The 26,892-nt window shown below is 44.9% G+C and overlaps 1 protein-coding gene across 1 annotated transcript in view; it reads right to left on the bottom strand.

Moving 5' to 3' along the window:
• The window catches only part of Adgre1 (adhesion G protein-coupled receptor E1), a 58,110-nt gene that overhangs the window by 13,372 nt on the left and 17,846 nt on the right, over positions 1-26,892 (bottom strand). The window contains exons 5-12 of the mRNA XM_047532165.1: positions 14,885-15,025; positions 13,435-13,581; positions 12,550-12,702; positions 9,426-9,572; positions 8,379-8,467; positions 7,597-7,680; positions 4,896-5,082; positions 2,585-2,704 (exon numbers count right to left, since the gene is read on the bottom strand). Coding sequence (XP_047388121.1) covers positions 2,585-2,704; positions 4,896-5,082; positions 7,597-7,680; positions 8,379-8,467; positions 9,426-9,572; positions 12,550-12,702; positions 13,435-13,581; positions 14,885-15,025 — 1,068 coding nt within the window. The remainder of the gene's footprint in view (positions 1-2,584; positions 2,705-4,895; positions 5,083-7,596; positions 7,681-8,378; positions 8,468-9,425; positions 9,573-12,549; positions 12,703-13,434; positions 13,582-14,884; positions 15,026-26,892) is intronic.

Here is a 26,892-nt window from a genome sequence, read left to right as displayed (position 1 = left end):
CTGCTGCAAGCAGAACCTTCCAGGCTTTCTCCCCCTTGGGAGGAGGTCTACCTGGATGGGGATGGAACTCTCTCCATCCACTCCCCACCCCCTCATTCTCTCATTATGCTTTGAGTTCCATGAACAGTTCAAGCTTGTTCTTCATGTGGAGCTGTGACATCCTCTTCTGCTTTCTCTGTTAACCCCCAGGACTTAATTTAAGCCTCTCTTCCACATTTCACCCTGTGCTTCTACCCTGAAGCATCCATCCCAACATTGACTATTCAGTCCAAGGGTCAACCCCCCTAGCCTACATGCCAATCCATCTATTGCTTGGTTTTTATAAGGTTTGCTGCAACACATCCAAGCCCACTGTTATAGTTTGTATATGAGTTATCTCCCCAAGCCTCCTCTATTAATGCAGAATTGTCCAGAGGGGAAATGATTGGACTGCAAGAGCTGTAATCTAATCAGCCCATCCTACTTGGAAAGGACTAACTGGGTGGTAACTGTGTGCAGGTGGGGTGTAGCTAGGGGAGGTGGGTCACTGGGGGCATGCCCTGCAAGGGTGCAGCTTTCCTGTGCCCCTTCCTCTTTCTCTGTCTGCTTCCTGACTCAACCATGAATGGAGCAGTTCCCCTGTACCACACTCTTCCACCATGATGTTCTGCCTCATCTCAGGTCCAGAGCAATGGAGTCAGCTGACCATGAACTAAACCTCTGGAACCATGAGCCCCAAATAAACTTCCCCTCCTCTAACCTGCTCTTGTCAAGTACTTTGGTCACAGCATGGAAAGGAAACTAACAGGCCCACTCACATACATGTCATCAATGCATGCACTATGATGATAGAGATAAGTAGTTGTGGCAGAGACTGTTGCTCACAATGCTGAAAATACTTACAACAACCCGTACGGAAAGGCCTGCCAACCCCAACACAGACTAGTACTGCACAACAGAAACGTAGCCACATAGGTGACTTTAAATTGTCTAGTATCCACAATTTTAAAAGTAAAAATCAGGGAAAATTAATTGCAATAATATATAAACTCAAACTCAGCAAAAATACAACCACGTCTACATGTAATTTGAAATTTTAAAAAGTCAGAATATATTTTAGACTGGTCATGGGCACCTCTAAGCCTGCTACTCAGGAGATGGAGGCAGGAGGATCATGAGTCTGAGATCAGCCTGGACAACATAATGAGATCTTGCTCAAAAAATATATATATTTTAATGTATGTTCTCCTTTTTATGGCTGAATCGTCTTTCACTGTGTATCTACCACATTTCCAAACTCCTGTCATTTGCAGCAACAGGGACATGCCTGGAAAACACTGCGTTGACTGAAATGAGCCAGGCATGAAATGACAAAGAGCACATGAGCTCCTATTTAGACTCTCATCTGTAGACTCTAAGAAACGTTGACCTCATGTAGAAAGTAGAATGTGATAGCAGTTGTCAGGGGCTGGGGTGCAGGGGATGCTGGTACAGAGTACAATGCTCAAGTCAGACAGGAAGGATGAGTCCAAGAGCTCTGTCCTGCAGCATGGTGACCACCACTAGTGATGAGGTAGCATGTTCTAGAAATACGTCGAGAGTGGGTGTGGGGAAAAGTATCTTCACCAAAAAATCAGTGACTCTGTGAGGTGGTGCACCATGAATCAGCAAGAGTGCGACTGCCTCAAGGCACACGTGCTGCAAAAACGTCAGACCACGTGCAACAAATGCTCACCACTCTCTGTCCATTTTTAAATTAAAGGTTGAAAATGCATAAGGATTACACTTTATTTTTAAAGTCCATAGGAAAGCTTACAAGTGAAATATTTTACATCCTTATTTTTTCTTCCAAGTCTTTGAAATACAGTGTGTAGCTTCCACTTAGAGCCTATTTCAGTTCAGCCCTGTCACCTTTCAAGTGCCCAGTAGCCAAAGGTGGCCAGTGGCTACCATATGGGGCAGAGAAGGTCTCAACACCCCAATATTGTGGGATTATCTTTTTAATATTCAACTTTCCTAGCAGATGGAAAACTCTGACAGCACAGGTCACTTCTGCCTAACTGCTATTGATTTTCGATAGTCATTGAAATGACACCTGGGAGGTGATTCACACGTATTTGTAGATTGAATGTGCTGTGGTTTGAATCTGGAATACCCCCCAGAAGCTCATGTGTTGAAAGTGTGGTCACCAATGCAGCAAGGTCCAGAGGTGGAACTTCAGGCAATGACTGAAACATAAGGGCTCTACCTTTGTCCGTGGATGAATTCACTTCCACTTGATTGATAGCAGATTGGACTACTGGGAGGTAGGACCTAGTCAGAGAAAATGAGCCTCTGTGGGTCTGCCCTGGAAGGGCTCATCTTGTCCCCAGCTCCTCTTGCACACTGCCCACTGATTCCCAACTGCCATGAGCTGAACCATCATATTCTTCCACTACGTTTTTGCCTTGGAGTCAGCTGACGATAGACTGAACCTCTGAAACCAAGAGCCAAGGTAAACCACTCCTCCTCTAAGTTGTTCTCATCAGGTCTTTTGGTCACAGTGACAGAAAGTTCACTCACACAGAATGCAGCATCACCTGGATTCTCAGGAGTGGGTCTGTACCTGTGGATTCTGATTCCTCGATTACAGAACACCTGATCTTCATCTCATCCCCTTTGGCTTTCAAGTTAAAGGACACATTCTCCATATGACATTCTTCAGTGATAACTTTGCTTTCAATATCTAAAAAGAGAAAGGGAGGGAGCACAAATGGTCACCCAGAAAGTGGGTCAGATTTTGGTTTCTGACCAAGAAAGGTACACATTCAGAGTTGTGTGCAAATGAAAGAACAGAAAGGCCAGTTCATTGTGGGAAGGGTCTTGAGCCCCTTGATAAATGATGGAGGACAATAGCACCAAAGAAATGAGTCATCTAGTTGGAGTCTTCGAAGTAAGAATTTACATCTTGGGGATGCATCAGAGATTGTCGGCAGCTAAGTTTGCACCTGTAAGGTCCTGCAGCGGGCCATGTGTGGAAGGCTTGGCCGCAGCCAGAGGTGCTATTGGGTGAAACCTTTAGGAGGTGGGACTCAGTGGGAAGGTCATTAGGGCTTCCCTGGAGGAAGATATTGGGATCCCATCCCTGGGGCTTCCCTCTCACTTTGCTTCCCAGCTGCTGTGAGCTGAGCAGCTTCTTACATGGCACGTCCTACCATGATGTGCTGCCTCGCCACAGACCCAAAAGCCAGGGGGTCACCTGACCCTGGGCTGAAACCACCAAGCCTGTGGGACAAAAGAAGCCTTCCTCTTTAGAAGCTGGTGTTTCTAATTGTTACACCGGTGATAAGCTGACTAACACGGCAACCCTGGTGGAAGGCATCAGAGGGTGATCTTCTGGCTACTCCAAGTTCAGACAAGTTCTCCAAAGCCAAGGGAGACCAGACAGGACTGGGCCAACCCAGCATGCTACATGGGTTTTGGTTCGGTATTTGGATGGTAACAACTGCTGGGGTCCTGCTCAGTGGCACAGCACTTGCCAGGGGCATGGGAGGCCCTGGGTTCCATCCCCAGCACTACAGACAAAAAGAAGATGGAGGTAACTGGAGGTGCCCCTCTGCCACTCGCTGACTGTGCAAACTTGAGCAATAGTCTCACTGCCTGGGCCTCCAGCTGCAGGGTGTATCCCACTGGCTCGTCATGAAAATAAGAAAATGAAATCAGAATATCTTTTTAAAACATAAACCAGACAACACCATGACCACTCCCAAATTCTCCAATGCCTGTCCTAATATCTACTTCAAACAAAATCCTAAGTTCCTACATTTATCTACAAAAACTGCCTCCCCCTTTCTTTCTGGCCTCTTTCCCCACAGATCCACCCTCTTCTAGACAATGTTGCCTTTTCGTTGTTCCTTGGAATCACCAGACACTTGTTCTTCCTCCAGACCTTTATATTATTCCCTTCCCCAAGGTCCCTAACCCAAGAAGACTTCCCCTCTCCACACTACATGAACAGCAACTCTTTCTAACTCTCTTGAACTTCCTCAGCCTGCTGTATTTTTTCAATAATGCCATGCCTAGTTGGTATACCAGATGTCTCTTTGTTTATCATCTCTCTCATCTCACCAAAATAGAAGACTCAGGAAGCCAGTCCTTTTCACTACTGGTGGAGGTCTCTACTTCCACTCATGGCCTTCTGGGGGTCCATTAGTATGATATTCCTGGGATTAAGTGACTGACACAGAAACTATGACCAGAAGTGGGGGCAGCTGCAAAAGATCTATAGCACTGTGTTCCCAAGTGGTCCCCAGCAAGCACATGTCAGTCAGAAAAGGATCAGTCCTGCAGCAGTAACAAACAGTCCCAAGTCTTTGTGTATTAAAAATAATAGTTATTTATCATTAATGCTTTGTGTCCACTGAAAATTGACTTGAGACCCCAGGTTTTTCATTATCCTATCTCTGGGACCCACACTGTTAGAGCAGCTGTGAGAGGAAACACTTTCCAGTCATTAAGGCAGAGGAAAAGAACATTCTGTAAGGTCTCACACCAGCAACCATGGTCTGAATTAGTCACAAAATTCCACCTAACCCCATGTCAGGAAGCACAGTCCTACTGTGGGCCCCACGGGAAAAACGGCAAAAATTTACACACAGCAAATGACTGTTGTTCCATAAACCCGTATGTAGTAGGCAGTCACAAATGTTTGCTGAGTGAGTTAATGGCCCCTGAGTTGTTCACTCTGGCACAGTGCCTGGCCCTTGCAAACACTCAGCACATGGGAAGGTCACCTATACGATTAGGCTTGCTTTGCTTCGAGTTCAGGAATTTGGGGCAGTTGAGGAAATGGTGGGTGGGAGACCTATGGGGGACCCATTGCCACAGTCACCCCTCAAAATCAGCACCAGGCACCACTTGCCAGGAGGGGTATGTACCTAAGTGCTCCGTCTGGACCGTCTGGACCGTCTGACTGACATTCTCTGAGGGCTTCAGAAGAGCCGCCAGCGTGGTGCTCTCCACGCTCTCCAGCAGCACTGTGGCCAGGGCTGACGTCTCTTCCCTGCTGAACTTGGTCCAGGTGGACTTCTGCTCCAGCACAGAGGTGAAGCTTTCAGCCGTTCTCTGCCAGGGAAGATGCTCTTGTTCATTCTGGCGCTTTCCCTCCTCCCTCCTCCTTCCTTCCCTCTTCCTCTTCCTCCCCTCCCTTTCCTCTTGCTCCCCCTCATTTCTCACTAATAAGCTTTCTTGGCTAGAACGGTGGTTTCCAGAAATTGGAAGGGCAGAGTCAGGGGAAGGATGAGGAAATATTGGTAGTGGGGACTGAGTTACAGTTAGAGAGGATTGAGGAGCTGGGCTTGCAGTTTCCAGACGCTCATGTATCAGTTAACATACATTTTAAAGGCTAACATCACTCTCTGTCATTAGGAGAGTTAAGTGGACGGCACCGCGGAGTCAAAGAAGCCCCACCCGGCCGCTTCCGGGCCCGCCTGCGGCGCCCTCACAGGACGCGGCGGGTCAGCACCTGGGACAGCGCCCGCCGCGCCCGCTCTGCGCAGGCGCCTTTCCTTCCAGGAATCGACCTCTCCAGAGGTACTTTAAAACTGTGCCAGGATCCTGTCCAATGACGTTCAATTCTAGCGGATTTGTAGAAATCCTAAATGCCCAACAGGCTGTTGAATAATGAAGATGAGGTCCTGTCCCGTGACAGCATGCAGCTGCTAAAAAAGAACGTGGCAGTGCACCTGCGAACGTGACAAGCATGGCACGTGTCTGCCACCGCCTGAGCTTCAAAAGCAACCAACCACTGCCATTGAAAACTTTGTGCTCTTGGTATTCATGCTTCTGACACATGCAAATAAAAATGACACACTTATCACGATCCAGGTGTTATTTTAAGTAATATAATTATGATATAGCCTATATACACAATTATAGTGTAAAATTATAATATAATAATATAAGTGATGTATTTTAAGTGGCCCAAGCCAAAAAAGTACGGAATTCATAATTTAATAAATGCAGGGGCAGGGGAAATTAATCTAATCCAGTAAGATGGTGAAGGAAATTCAACAGAAATCTGACTACAGACTCTGTGACTATGGACACAAATTACAGGCTAAAAATGACATAAAGGCTTTCAGCTCCAACTGGGCATGGGTGGGACTTGAGAAGCAGGGTCCTCAAGCCCCACCACTCACCCTGCCCTGCCCCACCACACGACAGGACAGCCTGCACCAGAGGCCTAAGCTCCCAATTTCTTGGCTGATGAGAGCCCACAAGCCCCACCAAAACGTTAGACCTGCTGTTCTTATTAGCTGTGGCAGTTATTTTATACACTCAGGAAAGAAAACAGATTTAGGCAAACTACAAATCCTCAGGAGGAATTCTTGTGTGTTAAATTCAGAAGGTTTCCAGTTCTTCAGCAAAATCTGAAAACTATGGTTATGTCAAGGGTTTGGAAGAAGTTGTCATGTTAGAGAAGCTAACCAACTAGCCATGTGATTTCACAGCAAAACATAACTTGGGGTTTTAATATGAGCAACTTCAGAGAACAGGCTGGTTGAGAGAATCTGAATTTTCATAGATTCCATTGATTGTTTCCTGAGTCATGAAAGGGTCCTAGTGACCTTGCCTGTCCAATTTCTAAATCTCCCCGGTAGGTACTTGAAATGGGGAGATAAGATTATCTGTAAATGCTTGAGGGAAATCTAACCAAGTTTAGTAAATAAGGTTAATCGTTTGTGGAAATTCAATCTGAAAACTCTATGAATGAATGTTCACTTAATGAATAAAATATGCTAAATTAATTTTCAATGAATCAAATTACAAATGAAAATGTTATTCTCATTTGCATACAAAAATCACCAGATTTATAAATAAAATAACAACACCCCCAGTCCGACTTGGAGGTGAAGAAAAATGAGGCTTTGAAACCCACACCTGTGGTGGTCTAGGCCTCACCCCTGAAGGAAGGAAAATCCACAGTGTCTACAGCAGTTCTACCCACAGTCCCCAGAAACCAGAAACAGCCCAGATGTCTTTCAAATGTGAGTGGACGAGCAAAGTTTGGTTCTTTCATGTAAAGGGACCTCAGTCAGCAGAGTGGAGGGAGGAAGAGCTGGCACCCATGCCACATGGGCGCACTCGAGGACATGGAGCTCAGAGAGACGGGCCAGACGCAGGACACACTGCAGGGTCCATTCTCAGGAGGTCCCTGAGCACGGACGGATTCGAAGTGCATAATGCTTAGTGGGGGAAAGTCAGTGTCCAAGTGTCCTTACTGTACAATACAATTTGTACGACATCCCTGAGAAGACAAAGCCACCAAGAGAGAGAACAGATGGGGATCACAGGGGTTCACCAAGGAGGAAGTACCTAGCTAGAAAAGGAAGACAGAAGGGAACTTCTGGAGGAAATGAAGCTGGGCTATACCCGTTTAGTGGCTAAACTCACAGGCGCATACACCTAAAAAAATAAAGAGGTAAGTTGGCTATATTCTACTTTTCAAATGCCCGTATGTTACTCTTTAACGAAATCTTAACTCACAATCCAGTAAGGAGGAGGAGGGCCTTCCCCGGGCAAAGCATCCCCCAGATACTGGAAACTCAGGCACCATTACAAAGATCCCATTGTTACCTGCAGGGACACAGCCGCGGTTTTGTTCTCACAGACCTTGTCCAGCACTTGGAAGGTGGCATTCATCATTGCACAAAAGGGGACCTGTGTCCACAGAAGGACAAGTTCATGTGAGCATTCCAGCCCCTCCTCAGATCAGAGGAACCAGCTGGGGTTCTGCAGCTCCATGGGTGGCCATGGCCCCCAACAACCTGTTCAAGGTTATGAGCAGCATGAAGAGACAGACAAACCTCCACACACAAGTGACCAGGAGAGGGAAATTCAAATTGCCCCAATTTGATCTGTGCACACCCTGAGCCTACATTGAAATATCCCACAGTACCCCATTAACAGGCCCAATAATCCCCTACTGACAAAAAGTTAAATTAAATTCACAAGTTTGTGGGCACTTTGATGGTATCCTCCCTCCCTATTACCCCCTCTTAAACCCCCTTTCTTAATTTCCTTCCCCTTCCCTAGCAGTCACGAGGCATGCTCTTAAAGGGAAGTACTTCACCTTTCACTTCCCCTTTTCCCCTTATCATCTGGGAAGCACATGTGATAGCAAGAGCCAGAACAGCCATCTTGGGCCACAAAGTGAGACTCGTGTTGATGGTGACAGAGCATGGTGGACATTGTATCAGCTCTCCACAGCTGACGCCGGATCATCACAGAGGAGAAAAAGGAACTGCTACTTGCTTTAGGCCACTTGAATTTTCGCCTCTGTTAACACCGCTAAAACAACATCCTCCTGAGAGGCTTCTTGGAGAACATCAAGAGCTAGAACCTTCAGCAACACTTACATACTCCAGCTCCCCGGCTGCCCCTGCGTGGCACTGCTGGAGCCGCTCATTGTGGGGTATCACGTCTTCCTTACACTTGAAGGGAATCCCTGGGATGAAAACAAGAGCAACCAAGTCAAACTGCGACCCAGAGGGGGAGAAATTGACTCAGAATTCCGAGGGGTCCGAGGAGGAGACAGAAAGACAGTGCGGGGCAGGAGCCCTCCAGGGACATGGTAGAATCAATGAGATTCCCGTTCTTACCCTGGAGGGGCTCGGCCCTGTTGCTTGGTTACTATGCTTCACTGCAGACTTTCAAGTTCACGTATTCAGGGTTGGGGCGAAGCGCAGCGGCAGCACTTCCTGGCACGCTTGCAGCCCAGGTTCAGCCCCAAGCACCACACACCAAAGGGTTCGGATGCTGTTAATGTCTCCAAATATCCATCCTTTCCTAATTCCCTATTGTTCTTGGGGGTGGAAAGTCTCCAGTCTGTTTTGCAAAACCCAGAAGAATCAGGCTTCTGCCCACCTTGTCAGGTGCACCGATGCCACCCCTGTCCACTCTCAGTCTGCCGGAGCCTAGGAGATATGCCCCTGCCCTCGCCTGAAACACAGGGGCCTCCACTCCTCCTCTGGATGTCTCCTGCTCCTCCTCCAGGTTGCTCTTAGGTCCCCTGACTCAGGGCACATTAAGGATCCCCTCAGTCACTTCCAAGCCCACTACGTTACTCAGTTGCATTTGTCATCGTTACCACTATTCACTAGCTGTGTGACCCCTGGATCCTTCTCTAGACTATAAACCACAAAAGATCAGGGATCAGCCCAGCATATGCAGGATCAAATGCTCAGCACCTAGCACAGAGTCCTGGTAAGTTCTTTAAATAGTAGTTCATCCAAAAATAATGTATTGAATAAGCGAACAAATGACTGAGTGAATGAATTAATACAAAGGAAAAGAACAAAAGGTGAAAGTGAAAGAAGGGTCTCCAGGTTGGGCAGAATGAGGATTTTACAACCAAAGCAACAACAACACAGATGCATTGCCATCACACACAAGGAAGTCATTACGTTTGCAGCTGAAGTTGCCATGTGTCTGAGAAGCTTCTGGAAGGGGACGAAAGCCCGCGGTGCAGCTGCAGCTGTAGGAGCCTGGGGTGTTGGTGCAGAATGAATTGGGGCCACATGCTGATGGGTCCTGGAAGCATTCGTCGACATCTGCAAGAGTTCAGGGCTATCAGGAACCTTCACAAAACAAGGAGGAAATCGACTCCGGGGTTGTCAAGTGAGCCCTCTGCTGAACCCTGCACTCCACTCCTCCACCTCTGAAATTCGGTTCACCGTTTCTTGGTTCAAAGCCAGGGAGGCAGGTGCAAATATAGCTCCTGGGAGTGTTGGTGCAGTTGCAATTGAAGGGACACATGTCAACACACTCATGGATGCCTTTAAGGGAGAGCAGGGGTGAATCAGAGGTGTGCAAGGGTTCAACAAAGCACAGTGGGTCACCTAGTAATGGGGACAACATCCCCACACAGGCATCAGTAGGTGGCTTTGTCCTGTGTGGAAATCACAGAATGTACCGACCACTCGGTGTGGCTTCTCCACACGATCAAGAGACACAGGAAGCACAAGACGTGTGAGGCCAACACGCCTTGCTATTTTACAGTCAACTTTTTTAATAAGTAGGAATACCCTCCAAAATAATGATAAAAGGTATCACAAGGTGAATACACAAACCAGCTACACTGTCATTCATTATCATTATTGAGTATTCCATACTGTGCACAACCATGTGAGCTATGCTAGTGTTGATGGACTGCACAGGTGTGGCATGCCAACCTCACCACACACAGGTGTGACACTAATGTGTTGAACTGTGACAACTGCAACATTGCCAGGCAGGAAGAATTTGGGGACCTCATTATAATCTTAGGAACCTCCATCATGTATACAATCCACTCTTGACAAAAACATCCCTACAGTCCATGGGGTTGTATAGAGTGTTCCTGGAAAGTGGCGACCCAGACAGGAACTACATTTCCCAAAAGGCCCAGGGTGAAGCCATGTGACTAATCCTCACTCCTGGAATGTGAGAGGGGACTTACATGCCACTTCTGAGACACAATACTTAAGAAGTGAGTGTAAATTCTGCTCTCTCTGTCCTTCATGGGTTGGAACCCCAAGGTCCTAAGGATAGAAAGACCAAAAGATGGAAGGAGACTGTCCCTTTATCATCACGTGACAGAAAACTGCCTGCTAGCTAGGTGTACCCATATTGACCTTTGAGGGTGAGTGTGGGAAGCCATCCTTATTTAGCACAATCAGACTAGGTTCAGCCATTGCACACAGAGGCCTGGCTTCTAGGAACTGCCGGGAATCATGTGGGGCACATGGGAGTGGATCCCTGTCTCCTTCTGGAATTTTCCCCCTAAGAGAATGGCTTCCCACACTCCTCCCTATCCTGTCAATCACAGAAGAAGCTCCTCCTGGTCCTGGCCCCCTTTACTTGTCTATATATAAAGGAGAACTGGGTGAGTTGCTGTAAGAGGCCAAAGCAGGTGTGACCAGACCATTCACACCCCCTCTCACAGAAAAAGAGTATTGGCTTTTGTGTGTTTATTGAGTAGATAAGGTTTTTGGGTAATAGATAGAAAAGTCGTCAACATCCTCCCCCAGCAGTAACCCTTTTCTGCTCCAGGAAGAATGTGGCAGAGAGGACCTCCAGAGGTGAGAAGTTTCTACTAAGTTCAGCCACTGCTACCCAATGGAACCAACTGTCCCCTACTCAGGGAATGCTGGGCAAAGGCTGGAGACCTCGTTGGCCCGTGGTGACAGGAGGGTGGGAGAGTGCTACTGGAATCCAGCAAGTGGAAGACAAAGATGCTGGCAAATACCCAACCATGCATGAGTCACCCCCACAACAACAAGATGTCCAGCCCAAGAGGTCAGCAGTGCTGGGGTGGCCAGACACACACCTGAACACACTGAGGTGGAAACCAGCCAGAACAGCCCAACCTAAACTGCCAGCCCAGAGTAGGTCAAGAACCAATTGAAGGGTCATCCCTGGTGGTCACCAACTTTAGGACAGTGTGTTATTTAGCTATAACTAACTGCCACAGAGGGACTATGAAGCCAGATGTGCTGGCAACACCTCCTTAACTAAGCCGGGTTCTGCTGCAGGCTGCTTGGTGCCACGGACTCATGGAGAACATCGGTGTCGCCCTAGACACTGGAAGGTAGAGCCATCATCTCCTGGTGAGGACATTCCAGCAGGAAGGTGGATTCCAGGGGAAAAACTGGAGAGAGGGGGAGAATCACGCGGAGGCTGCTGCAGCGATGAGGAAGCCTGAGCCCAGGGCAGACGGCAGAACCCCAGGTGCACGCACCACGCGCATTCCCCGAGCTGTGTGACCGGCAGCGTGGAGGCAAAGGGAAGACAAGCGGGACCCGAGGCCTGACCTCCAGAGCCTCTGGGGAGAGCTCACAGTTCAGGTCTGAGCGCTCCCTGGGGAGGGCCTCTTTGGGCCCTGGCACCCTTGGTGGTGGGACTGCTCTGTGCATGGCAGGATGCTTGGCAGCTCCTCTGTCCCCTACCTGTGAGACGCTGCCACTAACACACACCTCCACCTGTGACAATCCAGCATGCCTCTGGATTTCCCAGCATCTCCTTTGGGGAAAACAGTGACAAGAGCTAGTGACAAGAGCTCCTCCCTAACATCAAGCATGACCCACTCATGGCTTGATCCATGTTGGCCCTCGACAGGAGTTCAGATCCCAGCTCATCCACCTCAAGGCTGTGCACCCTCAGAAAAGTCACTCCACCTGTCTGAGCCCCAGGGCTCTCATCCCCGTGATGAGGGCCATCACACCATCCTCGTGTGGTCTTCCAGTGAGGCCACCCCTCCTTAATCAGGTAGCAAATGATGCAGACCAAGTCGTCTATACCTTCACAAGTGGAGCCCCTGGACACGAATCCAGCTTGGCAGCTGCACCTGTAGCTCCCCACAGAGTTGGCACAGTTGGAATGCTCAGGGCAGAGCCTACCAAGGAGGCACTCGTCAATGTCTCGTCAATGAAAGGCAGAGGGGACGGGCACGGGGACCAGAGAGTCGCCTTGTGAGTCTAGAGATGCACACACTCACCCCAGTGCTAGACGCCCACCCTGGGCGCATGCCAAAGGGCCCAGAGGAGTTACCTGAGCAGGAGAAGGTGCCTGGCTTCCCCGGGCTCCAGTCTCCAGTGGGAGAGGAGAAGCCGGGAAGACAGCTGCACTGGTACCTCCCACGCAGGTTCTTGCAGACTGAGTTAGGGCCACAGGGTGGGGGGCTCTCAGAACATTCATCAACATCTGGACAGAGAAATGACCAGTCTGACAAATTTGCCCATCCAACCCGGCACAATGGCACATGCCTGTGATCCCAGCAGCTGTGGAGGCTGAGGTAGAAGGATTGCGAGTTCAAGTCTATCCTCAGCAAAAAGTGAGGCACTAAGCAACTCACTGAGATCCTATCTCTAAATAAAATACAAAATAGGACTAGGATGTGACTCAGTGTTTAAGTGACCCTGGGTTCAATTCCCAGTACACATACACCAAAAAAAAAAAAATTGAAAACTGCCCAATCCTGAATAGTAGATGCCATTTTCCAAGATGGCTGAATGAAACCTCCTTCCCACATGCTCCTCCTTCAGGGTGATGTGACATCCTTCAAGGAAGGATGTGAATGTGTTCCCTCCCACACTTTCATGAGGTGGCAGAGCTGCCAGGTCACAAAAATGTGAAGCTAGGTCCTAGGAACACCATGCACTTCCACCTTGTTCCCTGAGGTGGAATGTGCCGCCATGCTGTGAGGAAGCCCAACCAGCCCTCACACCCAAAGTGATCAGGTCAGAACAAGAGAGAGCAGGGAAGGGAGGGGTGAAGAGGGGACGAGGGAGGGAGGGAAATGGGAAGGAGGGAGGGAGAGAGGGAGGGAGGAAGTCCTATTGCATCTTTGATGAGCGAAGTCCTTGTATCCACTGCCCAGCACCTTCTGAATGATTTTCCTACCAGATCCTGGAGGGTTTGTGGGTGTGAACTCACCTTTGCATTGCACTCCTGGGTCCCTGAATTGACTTTGTCCATTGCTGGACAGGAAGCCTCGTTTGCAAGTGCAGTAGTAGCTCCCCAAGGTGTTGGTGCAGGTTGCATAAGCTGGGCACACGGTGCTGTCCGCACACTCATTCACATCTGGGCAGCGTGGAGGGAAGGGTTTGGAAAAGATTAGAGTGCAGAGTGGAACCACCAGGGACCCCAGCACAAAAGGGGGCAGTGACCGTTGTGGGTTCAACGAGTCTTCAAGAGGTGCACGAAGCCCTAAACCCTGGTGCCTGTGATGTGATCTTACTTAAAGGGGGTCTTCCTGGATGCAATTGGAATGTAAATGAAGATGCAGTCGCAGGGAGTGGGGCAAACCAATCCAGCCTAAGTGGTGCCTTCTAAGGAGGGAAGAGACTCCAAGACAGGCTCAGGGAGAACGCGCGTGACAATGGAGGCAGACTGGGGAAACATGTCTAGAAGCCAAGGAGCACCAAGGACTGCCAGCAACCTCAGAAGCTAAGACAAAGGAGCAGTGCAGGTTCCACATGACAGAGAACAGCCACCACACCCTGGGGCCCCAGCCTCAGCCCCGGAAATGCAAGGGAAAAAATTGTTGCTGCTTTAAGCCTCCCAGCTTGTGTCCTAAGCACCTGAGATAGCAACCAAGAATGCTGAGTCGAGTACCTTCAAGACCCAAGGCCCTTGCTACTCAATGTGAGGTCCATGGGACAGTAGCATGGGCATCCTCTTGAATTTCTATGGAAATGCTAAGACTTCGAGTCATGAGCCAGGCCTACCAAATCAGAATCTGCATTAGAACAGAGCCTTGAGTGGTCTGTGTGCACAGGAAACTTTGAGAAGGCCTGATATGGACTTTGGCTACTCTAAGTGTGGTCCACAGACAAGTAGGGAACATCTTGGAAAATCAGATTCCAACTCAGTGGGTCTGAAGAAGGGGACCTGAGACTCTGCATTATACCAAGTTCCTGGAGGTTGCGGACATTTTTGGCCATATACCACACTATGAACCCAAGCACTGAGCAGATAGGAAGAATCTGGCTCCTTCTCTAGAACATTAATCACAAAAGAGCACGGATCAAGTCCAGAATATCCAGGATCAAACACTCAGCACCCAGTGCAGAGTACTGGTAAGTTCTTTAAATAGTAGTTGATCCAAAAATAACATATAGAATAAGTGAACTAATGAATGAGTGAATGGATTAACACAAAGGAAAAGAACACAGGGGAGCTGAAGATATAGATCCTGTTGGAGAACGCTCACCTAGCATGCGCAATCCCTAGCCCCTCAAGGGGAGAGAAAAAAAAAACTCTTGGAGCTGAATAAAAGAGCACAGGGTGAAAGTGAAAGGAGGGTCTCTAGGTTGGGCAGAGTGAGGATTTTACAACCAAAGTGACAACACAGATCCATTGCCATCACACATGAGGTCGATACCTTTGCAGTTGAAGTTGCCATGGGTCTGGGAAGCTTCTGAATGAAAGCCCGCAGTGCAGCTGCAGCTGTAGGAGCCTGGGGTGTTGGTGCAGAATGAATTGGGGCCACATGCTGATGGGTCCTGGAAGCATTCGTCGACATCTGCAAGAGTTCAGGGCTATCAGGAACCTTCACAAAACAAGGAGGAAATCGACTCCGGGGTTGTCAAGTGAGCCCTCTGCTGAACCCTGCACTCCACTCCTCCACCTCTGAAATTCGGTTCACCGTTTCTTGGTTCAAAGCCAGGGAGGCAGGTGCAAATATAGCTCCTGGGAGTGTTGGTGCAGTTGCAATTGAAGGGACACATGTCAACACACTCATGGATGCCTTTAAGGGAGAGCAGGGGTGAATCAGAGGTGTGCAAGGGTTCAACAAAGCACAGTGGGTCACCTAGTAATGGGGACAACATCCCCACACAGGCATCAGTAGGTGGCTTTGTCCTGTGTGGAAATCACAGAATGTACCGACCACTCGGTGTGGCTTCTCCACACGATCAAGAGACACAGGAAGCACAAGACGTGTGAGGCCAACACGCCTTGCTATTTTACAGTCAACTTTTTTAATAAGGAGGAGTACCCTCCAAAATAATGATAAAAGGTATCACAAGGTGAATACACAAACCAGCTACACTGTCATTCATTATCATTATTGAGTATTCCATACTGTGCACAACCATGTGAGCTATGCTAGTGAAGCCAGAATTAAGGACAGGTAGTTAGTGTAGAAATAGAAAATCGGGTCAATTCGAGAAAATGAAGCCATGAAGCCATCTGCCTTTGGAAGTTGGAGACTGCCCCTGGAAGAATGGAATATCAAAGATCTCCGGAGCCCATTGATTACCAAATTTACCTGCCTTTATCAAGGACTGCAAACAAGGAGCTGCTAATTAATGCCCCCTGGCCCTTACCCGCCTGAATCACCTTGGCCCTCCCCCTGCCCTTGGCTTCTCACTTATGCAAAACCGGGCCTAGTCACGTAGGCAGGAAGGAGAGAGAGATAAGGGGGGAGAGAACTGGAGAACAAAAGAGACTTTAACCTATAAAAGATGCAGGGTGTGCTCACTTCTTGGGACTTTTAGAACATCAGCCATGGCCCCCTTCTCCCTGCCGGGAGAAGTCTGTATTATTCCCTTTAAATAAACCTGCTTAATATGCTTGCCTTGGCGTGCTTCTCTAGTGCTTAATCTTCAACATTAGAAGAAGCAGAACTCGTCACCGGTAAACGGCGGTATCACTAGTGTTGATGGACTGCACAGGTGTGGCATGCCAACATCACCACACACAGGTGTGACACTAATGTGTTGAACTGTGACAACTGCAACATTGCCAGGCAGGAAGAATTTGGGGACCTCATTATAATCTTAGGAACCTCCATCATGTATACAATCCACTCTTGACAAAAACATCCCTACAGTCCATAGGGTTGTATAGAGTGTTCCTGGAAAGTGGCGACCCAGCCAGGAACTACATTTCCCAAAAGGCCCAGGGTGAAGCCGTGTGACTAGTCCTCACTCCTGGAATGTGAGAGGGGATTTATATGCCACTTCTGAAATACAATACTTAAGAAGTGAGTGTAAATTCTGCTCTCTCTGTCCTTCATGGGTTGGAACCCCAAGGTCCTAAGGATAGAAAGACCAAAAGATGGAAGGAGACTGTCCCTTTAACATCACATGACAGAAAGCTGCCCGCTAGCTAGGTGTACCCATATTGGCTGTTGAGGATGAGTGTGGGAAGCCATCCTTGTTTAGCAGAATCAGACTAGGTTGAGCCATGGGATGCAGAGGCCTGGCTTCTAGGAAATGCCGGGAAGCATGTGGCACTGTGTGGGAGTGGTTCTCTGTCTCCTTCTGGAATTTTCCCCCAAGAGAATGGCTTCCCTAACTCCTCCCTATCCTGTCCATCACAGAAGAAGCTCCTCCCAGTCCTTGCCCCCTTTAGCTCTATGTTATAAATAGAGGAGAGTTGGGCAACTCCATTAAGAGGCCAGAGCTGGTATGGTTAGACCCATCATGTCCCCTCTCACAGAAAAAGAGTATTGGCTTTTGTGTGTTCATTGAGTAGATAAATTTTGGGGTTAATAGATAGAAAAACTGCCAACATCCTCCTCCAGCAGTTGACTCTTTTACTCCACGTGGGACGTGTCAGAGAGGACCCCAACATTTGGCACCTGATCCGGAACTATTCCAGGGGACTTTAGAAGAAAGAATAAAGGTATGGATGTCAGTCCCTTTCCGGTGAGAGACAGGTGTGTATGAATAAGTTTAGTAGTAAGGTAGGAAAGGGAATTAATTGTGCGACCCTAAGCCTGGGAATTCGCTCTCTACAGAGAGAGAAATCAAAATAAATTTATTCAGTTATATTCAGTACTTAGAGTGAAAATTCAGTGGAAAGATTGTAACTCCTACAGTCCTTGAAATATAAATAGAGTCCTGGTCGCTTTGAAAACTGCAGACTCAACCAGGCAGGGCTGCCTGCATCTCTGTGACTGTATGAGACTGAGATCTAACTTGTCTGAGATAAATGCAAAAGTCTAGAATCCTGGGAAGAAAACATCCTAATCAGGAATTCAGAGAATATTTCTAAGTTAGAAGGGGAAATTCCTCAATGAGTCTCCCAGTTAAATATGTCTGTCCCACCTTGACTTCCAGCCCTCCAAGCAGCATGGTTTCTGCTCCCTGGGGGAAGGACAGGAGTCTACAGATCATGGCTACTCTCTGCTCAGCAGAGTCCCTCAGGGCCACGCTTCTTGTTGAGAGAAACAGCATGGGAATTGAAAGCGTAATGACAGGCTACGGGAGCTTAGTTTGAACTGTAATAGAAACTTGCTTTTATTTGGACCAAGATGTTGATATGTGGACTTGGGGAGATTTAATCCCTGACTGAAATGCTGTGAAGAGCTTTAGATCTAAGAGTCAGAAATATTCATCCTCCAGGAACTCTGTCTCCTGGGGAACTGTTGGTTGATAAAAAAGAAAAAGATTGAGAAACTAACCCCAAGCATGAAGGACACCTGAGAGTGAGGGCAAAGTTTCTATTCAGAGGACTGGAAGGCCTTCGGATGCAGAGGAGGAGGACTTAGAATGGGACCTCTGTAATTTACATTTGAATGGTCCTGCTTCAGTGCTTCACCTTGCCTCTAGAGAAATCAGGAGACCAAAAATTCCTACCACGGTTAATATGGCAGAGAAGGAATTAACGAAATTCAGGTTATACCCTATTTTTGAGCAAAATGATTCTCAAACTTCTAAAGGGACAAAGACAACTCATGTTGTATGGAACATTGTTGAAGTGAACCGAACAACTTCCATTTTGCTTTCTGACTCCATTTTGTGAAACTTATAAAAAACATGTTGTTTGCTGTGTAGTGTAAAGATAAGTAGAATGACGTGCGGTGAGGTATATAGCGACTATGCAGTCACTGAGAAAAACATTTGGCAGTTTGTTTACACCAAATTTACATTAGTTTTAATGGTAAAACTGGTAAAAATATTTACTAGATGAGTTTGCAGAATCTAGGACTTGAAAAACAAATTATGTAATGTGTGAACTTGTTTTGATGTGACTATATAAACTGCAGACTGATCCGGAGCGAGCGGGCACTACTCCACCGACAGAGTCTGTCACTATGTCCCGCTGACTAGTGACATGATAGTGCTCCCCAGCTCGAGGCTCCCAGTCACTGCATGCTGTTACTTCGATGACTGATTGCTGTTTGCTGTGAACCGAGCATCAATAAAATCTCATCTGAGGACCAACAACTGACTACGTGAGTGTTACCTGATTCCTACCTGGTTCCCGATCCAGCACAGGCCGCAAGTGTCACGACGTGCTCGTGACACATGTGCCTATTCCTTTTACAACATTAAGGGAATTAAAATCTGTATGCTCAGTGTATGGTGTGAACATGCCATTCGTACTAAGTGTCTTACAATTCATATGTAATGAGGGTTTGCCACCTAAGGATTGGCTCTTATTAGCTAGCTCCTGCCTTAAGGCAAGTACTTAATATGGAAATGCAATTGGATATTGTTCAGATCAGGTGGAAATTAATAAATTGAATGAGTTCAGATTACCTTGAATATGCTTACCAGATCAAGACAATTTGCTGATTTGAGACAACAACTGACTTATGATTTACAAACTTATGCTCCAATAAGTACAAAGAGCATGGAGAGAATTACCTGCCAGGAGCGGGCGGGTGGAACTCTAGACCCCAGCCAAATTCAGCAGGAGCCAGAGGAAAATTTTCCAGACTTTGTAACAACTAACCTGGACAGTGTTGCCTCAAGAATTTGGAGAAAGCCCTCACCTGTTCGGACAAACCCTAGCTGAAGACTTAACAAAATCCAGAGATAAAATATTTGTAATTGTTCTCCAATGTGTAGATGACATCCTTTATGTGCTACTACACCAGAAATATCAAGGCATTTCAGAGGCTTCCTAGGGATAACTGGGGAGTGCAGGCCTTGGATTCCTGGGTATGGGGAATTAGCTAAGCCTCTTTACAGCCTCTAGGAAAAAAAAAAAAAAAACTCTACACCAAGGAACATAGTAGCTTCATTCTCAAAAGTAATAGAAAATAAGGTCTCATAATTTTTTTTGACATCCAAACCTGTTCTAAAAATAAGAAATCGTTAAAATACCCTCAGCATTTTTTGCTGGAACCACTAATCTTTCTTTTAGTTCCGTACAGGTCTCAGTGATGGTTTACATTGAAATGTAAATGGAGAAGCCTGCATGCTGACTAGGAAACCATTCAGACCCAAGGAAAAAAAATAAAAGGGAAAGAAGATTTTCTGAATTTGATAAAAGATGTTCTGATTGTGCTTTCTGCTGGATTAATCTTTTGCTTTTTAGGGATGATTTTAAAGGTAAATAACAATCATCAGGACAAAAGCCAACAACCTGAAATATTTTGGAGTTTTTCTTTTTATATCCTAAATTCTTAGGCAAATTAAATCAATGTTTGATGCATGTTTGTTCATTGCTATGTACCTTCACTTACAATAGATTATAAAAACTTCCCTTTTTTTAACCGATCTATAAATATTACAAATTTACTTACAATTCAACGAGCATGCTCACATTTTAAAATTAAAATAAAAATGGATCCATATAATTTTAAGTCATGTGAATTAAAGAGACTTAATTTATATTGGGTAAACAACTAAAAATAAAAAAGTCTTCTTTATACTTATTAACTCACATTTTTCCAGGTAAAAAGACTTCTTAATTAATTTTCCAGGTGGTCAAATAAATAATAAAATTACTAAATTCTATAATATTTAAGATCTATATTCCTTGTTTCTAATAATTTTTAAACAGGAAAGAAATTATTAATGTTATTATTTATGTTTGGTGTCTTGAATTTACGATTAAGAATAAATAAATTTAATATGAGGTAAATAAAATTAACTATTTAAGCTTTTGTTACAGGAGATACTTAATTGGTTTACAAGGATGGGATGCTAAGAGATCATCAAGTGGAGCATCATATGCTTGAAAAGACCCCTGTCCCACCAGCTCAGGCCTATTTTAAGAGAAAAAGAAAAATTATTAACGGGGCATGTTAAAGGAATTTATCTGAAGATTTAGCTAAGAAAGAGGCAGGATAATTGGGAAAGTCAGAGCATGTCTGAACTAACAGGAGCTGATAAGCAGGAACTATAAAACTGTCCTGTAAAACTTCTGATACCAGATTCCTGACCAAGGACAGAGTAAATAGGATGAGATAACGAAGGACTGTAAATGGCAAAGTAAAATTATGGCTTGTGAAGCGTGTTATCCTAAGTTCTGAGCCGCTCTGACCCCCCCAGGAAGGTTATCCTTAACAAGGTTCCTTCTCGGGCCTTCACAGATAAAATGAGAGAAGTCTGTGTTTATACATTCTTTACCATTTTTTACGACCCGTGCTGCGGGCAATTAGGGAAAGCCTGTGTTTATGCAGGTGCGGGAGTGCGAGGCTGCGGGCAATTTGGGGAAGCCTGTGTCTCCGCCTGTGTCTCTATCTTTCATCCCCCTCTCCAGTTAAAGTAAATTTATGGCTTCTCCAAGAATGTCTAAATGCTGGATTCAAAATAACCAATAAGAAATCTGTTGCTTACCGTGCGCGCGAAACCTGCCCCTTTACCCTATAAAAACCTGTACCCCAAAGCCCGGTGTGCCAGTTCACCGAAGCTCCGGCTGAGGTTTTACTGAGCACCCGCAGGCGCCTGTGTAATCAATAAACTGCCTCTTGCTTTTGCAGCCAGGGATCACATGAGTTCTTCCTTGGACAGGGGGTCTGAGGGTCTTTCATTTGGAGGTCCCACCGAGATTTCCCCTCGACACCCCGAACCCCTGCCCGAGGAACAGCCAAATACTCTGGGAGGTAAGTTAAGCTGGCCAGCAGGGAGTTATTGTCTGTCTTTGTCTGTCTTGTGTAGTTGCTTTGTCTTGTTCGTTCTGAAGCGCAGCGATTGTACTTTGTAGGGGCACGCGTGTTCCATTTGTAGTTTGGGCGGTCTGAGAGGGAGTTGACGGACTCTGACTTCTCCCCTGCTACCCTGGGAGATGTCCCAGGGGTTTAAACCTTTGAATGCTTTCGCTTTTGAATACTTTTGGTTTTGAATACTTTTGGTTTTGAATACTTTTGGTTTGTGCTGAAAGCGTTCTGAATTTGAATACCTTTGGTTTTGAATGCTTTCGGGTTGTGCCGAAAGCGTTTTGAATTTAAATACCTCTGGTTTTGGATACTTTCGGGTCTTGCCGAAGCCGAAAGCGTTTTGAATTTGAATACCTTTGGTTTTGAATACTTTCGGTTTGTGCCGAAAGCGCGCAGCGTTTGTCTCTTGTGGTTTCGTCTTTGTCTTGTGTCTTGTTGTGTACTTTTCGTCAGCTCCTTTTTACATCTAGGAACAAAGATGGGGCAATCCATGGTAACCCCCCTGAGTCTCACCCTCGACCATTGGCAAGACGTCCGGAACTGTGCCGGCAACTTGTCGGTCGAGGTCAAAAAGAAAAAGTGGGTAACCCTCTGCACTCTGAATGGCCAACCTTCAACGTAGGCTGGCCCAAAGAAGGGTCTTTGCGACTCTGTCGCATTTGAGTGACTCTCACATCTGAGCAGCTTTTGTGCTGCATTCTGGCGACTTGTCGCTTCTGGTTAACTCTTGGCCCCATTTGGGCATTGTGTTGCGCCTGGGCAACTCTTTGATATAATTGGAAATTGTTTGTTTTTATTGACAAAGTACCAGCTAGCCAATTTTTGATTTAGCGTGCTACGTGTCTGTCTGTTTGTGTATTGTACTATATGGTCTTTACTCTTGCCTTCTATTAAATTCTTCATTGTGTTAATCCGATCTTAGGCTTAGGGATACTCATTGCAGGGTACTTTTACAGTCCTCCTCCTTGTTCCTGAGAGATTTGTTTACTCCAATCCCCCTAGGCAGAGAGCTCAGCAGCTCCATTCCTCAAAAGTAGTGAGAAATGATGTTTTGTTATTTTCTGCATTCAAACCTAACCTGATTTCTCAACCAGGAAAAAAAGGGTTAAAAAGTCCTGGGTGATCCCCCCCTCCCCTCTGCCTGGCCTTGCCAAAGCCTGCATTGGAATGTAAACTGCAGCAGTCTCAGCGGGAAGGGGGGGGGGGGTAACCTGAAGAAAAGAAAAAAAAAGGTGTCCGTTTTAAACTTCTGGGCTGTACACAGAACTAACTTATTCTCTAGGATTCTTGTTTTGTTCTGTTTTTCTTTAATGCTGTATCTTTGAGCTCACAATTTTGATCCTACAGACCTAGGTTAATGATTTTTGATCAGTTCTTTTTATCCAACTCGAGTTATTTTTAAACATCTGCTACATTGCAATGGAGATGAATATTACAAGGCCTTTAGTTTTGTGTTAAATATAAGCGCGCATAAAAATTAAATTTTTTTAAATGGATCCAAATACTTTTAATTCACGTGATTTAAAGGTTCAATTCAAATTGGGTAAACTAATGAAAGTAAAATGTCTTTGAAAATAACTCACAAGTCTCTAGGTGGTCAAGCTAATAAAATATTGATGTTAATAAAATGTCTAGTATCAATTGTTCCTAGGACTTTTCTTCAACAGGAAAGAGACAGCAAATACTGTTCAGGACACTTGCCTGCTTTCTTGTTTTTTACAGAATAAGTGAATTAGAGTTAACATGTATGGGACTACTCAAATGTGTATGTTGGTGACATCTGATTAATTTGCAAAGTTAAAATGCTCATTGTTAAATAACATCAAGTACTTTTAACTCCTCAAATTCCATGGGGTATCATACTTAAACATTATTGGTGTTTTCATAGGTTGGTAAATAAAAGGGTTTAAACTTGCTTTGTGTCATCACTAAACTAGAAACAAGGTTACTAAGAGTTATGTCCTAACAAGTGGAATTCTATATACAAAGGGTCCCAAAGTTTCAACTGTGTTTCAATTAGAGTACTATAAACAACAAAATATTTAATCTTATTAAAATAGAGCAATTTATCTAAATTCAGAAATTTCATAAGAGTTGTTTCAGAATGTGAACAAAAAGGGGTCAACAGGTAGGAAAGAAAGAATAAAAGGTTCTGGGTTTGAAAATATATTAAAAGAAAAAGAAAAAGAAAATGTTTCTGGGTAAGAAAGTGCCTGTGTGATGGAATACATGAGGGTCTAAGTAAGTGCTAAGAAAGTCTGTGTGTAAGTAAAGGGCAAGTTTCAACAAGTCTGTGTGTAACTAAGTTGGTTGTGTGTATGTGAGACAGCTAAAGCTATTAAAGGTTTTTCCTAAGGTGAAATACTAATGTTCTGATATAAACCAAAGTTTAATCTACATGGTAAAATGGCAAGGATTTCTTAGAAACACTAATTTACTCTTAACTTTGTGTCTATTAAGTTTTATTCTTTAGAACAATTAGTCTTAAAAATTGGGGTGTATACAATTATGGTTAAACAACTGTTAAAGTATTGTACTGTGTTACAGAGTCTACATTTTTCTTAAAAAAACTAAATTTGGTAAGAAAAAAGTGTCAAGGTAATTGTGAAATGGTTTCTAGTTGTATATTAAATGTGTTCATATTTTCCAGGTATACAAGTTTTTAAAGCAAGGAATTTATCAACCTGCTATTCTCCAGATAAACTTGTCTGTAATGGTAATCTTAAACTTATAAAGAGTAAATTTTAATTGGGGATTTATTTCTATCATTTAATGTTCTATTATGGGACATATTATCAGTAAGGTATATGTAAAATTTGTTACTTTTTACACTGAGATAAAGAACTTCAAATTTAAATGTAAATGTATATCTAAGAGTTAGTGACAGCCTGATTTGTTTAAAGGTTCATATTGTAAAAGGTAAAAGCATTTTGCTACACAAAAGAAAAGCTAAAAGCTCTCTCAGCCTTTCTTTGATTGATTCCTGTTTTGGATATAATGTTAGACTGTGTTAACTAATGTTCATATGGACCTAGAAATCAATATATATAAACTTCTTAAATTGACATTTAAGAAAGAGTATAATGCATTATAGCAAAAATGGGACAACAATGACTGAGATTGGGGTCCCTGACTTCATGACTGTAGCATGCCTGGTGCCTGGAAGTGTTCCTGTGTAGGAGCACAAGATGCCTAACTGCTGTGGCAGTAACCTCCCTGGGGAGGCTCTGTACAGGAGTCCTATCAGCTCTTACATTGATATCAGGCACACAGCTCTTGGGCAGAAAGAAATTGTTATGCTAGATAACCAGTGTTTCATCAGTTCCCTTCTCTAGTTCCTGCCCACCTTACAGTAACTTTGGACAGTGGACTTATTTGAGAGCTACACAGAGTTCCTAACATTGCACTTTGCAGTTGTGGGAAAAAGTTGCATAGATGGTCTAGTCTCTGTAACTCTCCTAAAACAAAGAATAATGCTTACATAGTCTCTAAAATAATAAGACATGTATAAAGATTGCTAACATAACTCTTTAGGTCTGCATTTCCATCAGAGAATAGAGCTCCATCTGATCTCAGCTTAATCTTCAAAATCTGTGTTTATAAACCTTTATTTTCTAATACTCCTTTGACCCTCACTGAACTTGAAAATTTGGTCATGCTGGTCATGGCAAAAGGGGCAAAAATTAGTTGTAGGATTAGAACACTTAAGGTCTGTAAAGAGCCATGCCTTACCTGAGATAAGGCTCTGCCTCCCACCTTACTGCATGTTAGAGTGACTCCAAGATAAGTCAGACTTCAGCTTATTTAAAGTTATAATCAAAAGATTGGTTTTTTTTTGTTGTAAAATTACTATGATCTCAAATAGGAAATATAATGTGGTTCTCAGTCAAAATTCAAGATAGCTATTATACAAGCAGAATATATTTTTACTCTTGCTAATTTCATTTTGTAAAACTGTTACCTGTTAATGTTTTGCGGAAGTAGCTGCTTCAAGAACATGCAACCTAGGTAACTTGTGATAATAAGCCATCACCTAACAGATAGTGGTAACAGATATCAGAACAGATAGTGGTAACTTCCAGAACTAATGCAGACTCCAGTTAGATAAAAGTGTAAATGACTGTAAAGTTATGGACATTAAAGTTAAAGCCCAGTACTCTTACTTTATGACTGGTGAAACTGGCTTGCTGGATGATTAAGATCAAACTTAGAGATTGGAATTAAATACAGAAGGCAAGATAGACCAGTATTTGGATCTTTTGCCCTCAGTCAGCCTGAACCCAGGGAATAAGAGGACTTCTCTAAGGAGCGCTGCAACTCTGGGTCACACAACCTCCTGATCAAGGAGATTGTTGAGACTAGAGGATGAGAATCACTCAGTGCATCTGCTGCAGAGGAGGGTCATGGAAAAAGGGAGACACCCCTTAATGCTTCCAAAGGAAGTCACCTCATCAAGGAGACCCTACCTAACCAATGGCACTGGTGGAGCTAAGAAGCTGCTCTTCAGTTCTCTACGAGTGGCCCCTGTGGGAAATCAGCTGACTCCTTAACAAAGACAGGAACCAGGTCAATTTGACCAACTTGATGTTAGACACCCAGCAAAACAGTTAAAACCAAAATATAACCATTCTTGGGCATTTAAATAACAGTTAAATGTAACTTAAGATGTACACTTGTGTTAGTCCACTAGAATAAAAACTGGAAGCTACAAATGAAAGAAAGATTCTTCAGCAAATGTGCCTGATAACTATCAAGAGAAACTGCCAGAGTCAGAAGTTTTTAGTCAGTTAAGGCCTGCAGACCTTCCTAAGCTACACAGGTAGACTTAATCTATGTTTGCTTGTATGATTACCTAGCCCTAAGTAACAGAAGTATAGAGCTCTCTACTAAACACAGGTTATACCAATAAAGGGATATTTTACAAAATCAGATGACTTAAGTAGCTTTATATTTTTTGGGATATCTATGACATTAAGAGTTACATGTTGTGTTTACATTCCTGATAACCTGGACAATGTTAAAGTTCCCAAATAAAGGCCTTGTCCTTTCCAGCCTTTGCTAGGTCTAGTTATGGGAACAATTTCTCAGTTCTTCCACCTCCTGGTGAGAGATTGACTTCTGTCATTTTCGTGATACTCAGTGGCATGCTCCAGATACTGCAACATTTACTTTGTACTAATTTCATTTCAGTACTCATGTCTTTTTGTTCTTCTATCATAGAAGCACCCACCCCCAGATGACTTTACAACCTGCTCTTCCCCAACCAGACTTCTACCTTGGACCCCTCGATTGACCCGATTTTTAAAAGAAACTCCAAACTGCTTGCCCCTCACTGCCCCCTTTCAGCTTCGAAGCAGCCAGAACGACCGACGCCCCCTTTTCCTTAAAGCAGTTGGGAGTTCCTATAGCTAAAGGGGGGAATGAAGCCAGAATTAAGGACAGGTAGTTAGTGTAGAAATAAGAAATCGGTCAATTCGAGGAAATGGAGGCCATAAAGCCATCTGCCTTTGGAAGTTGGAGACTGCCCCTGGAAGAATGGAATGTCA

Source organism: Sciurus carolinensis, chromosome 17 (assembly GCF_902686445.1).
Source record: "Sciurus carolinensis chromosome 17, mSciCar1.2, whole genome shotgun sequence".
NCBI classification, from domain to species: domain Eukaryota; kingdom Metazoa; phylum Chordata; class Mammalia; order Rodentia; family Sciuridae; genus Sciurus; species Sciurus carolinensis.
Note: the sequence above shows the minus strand (reverse complement) of the source record. Positions and strands in the feature narration are given on the sequence as shown.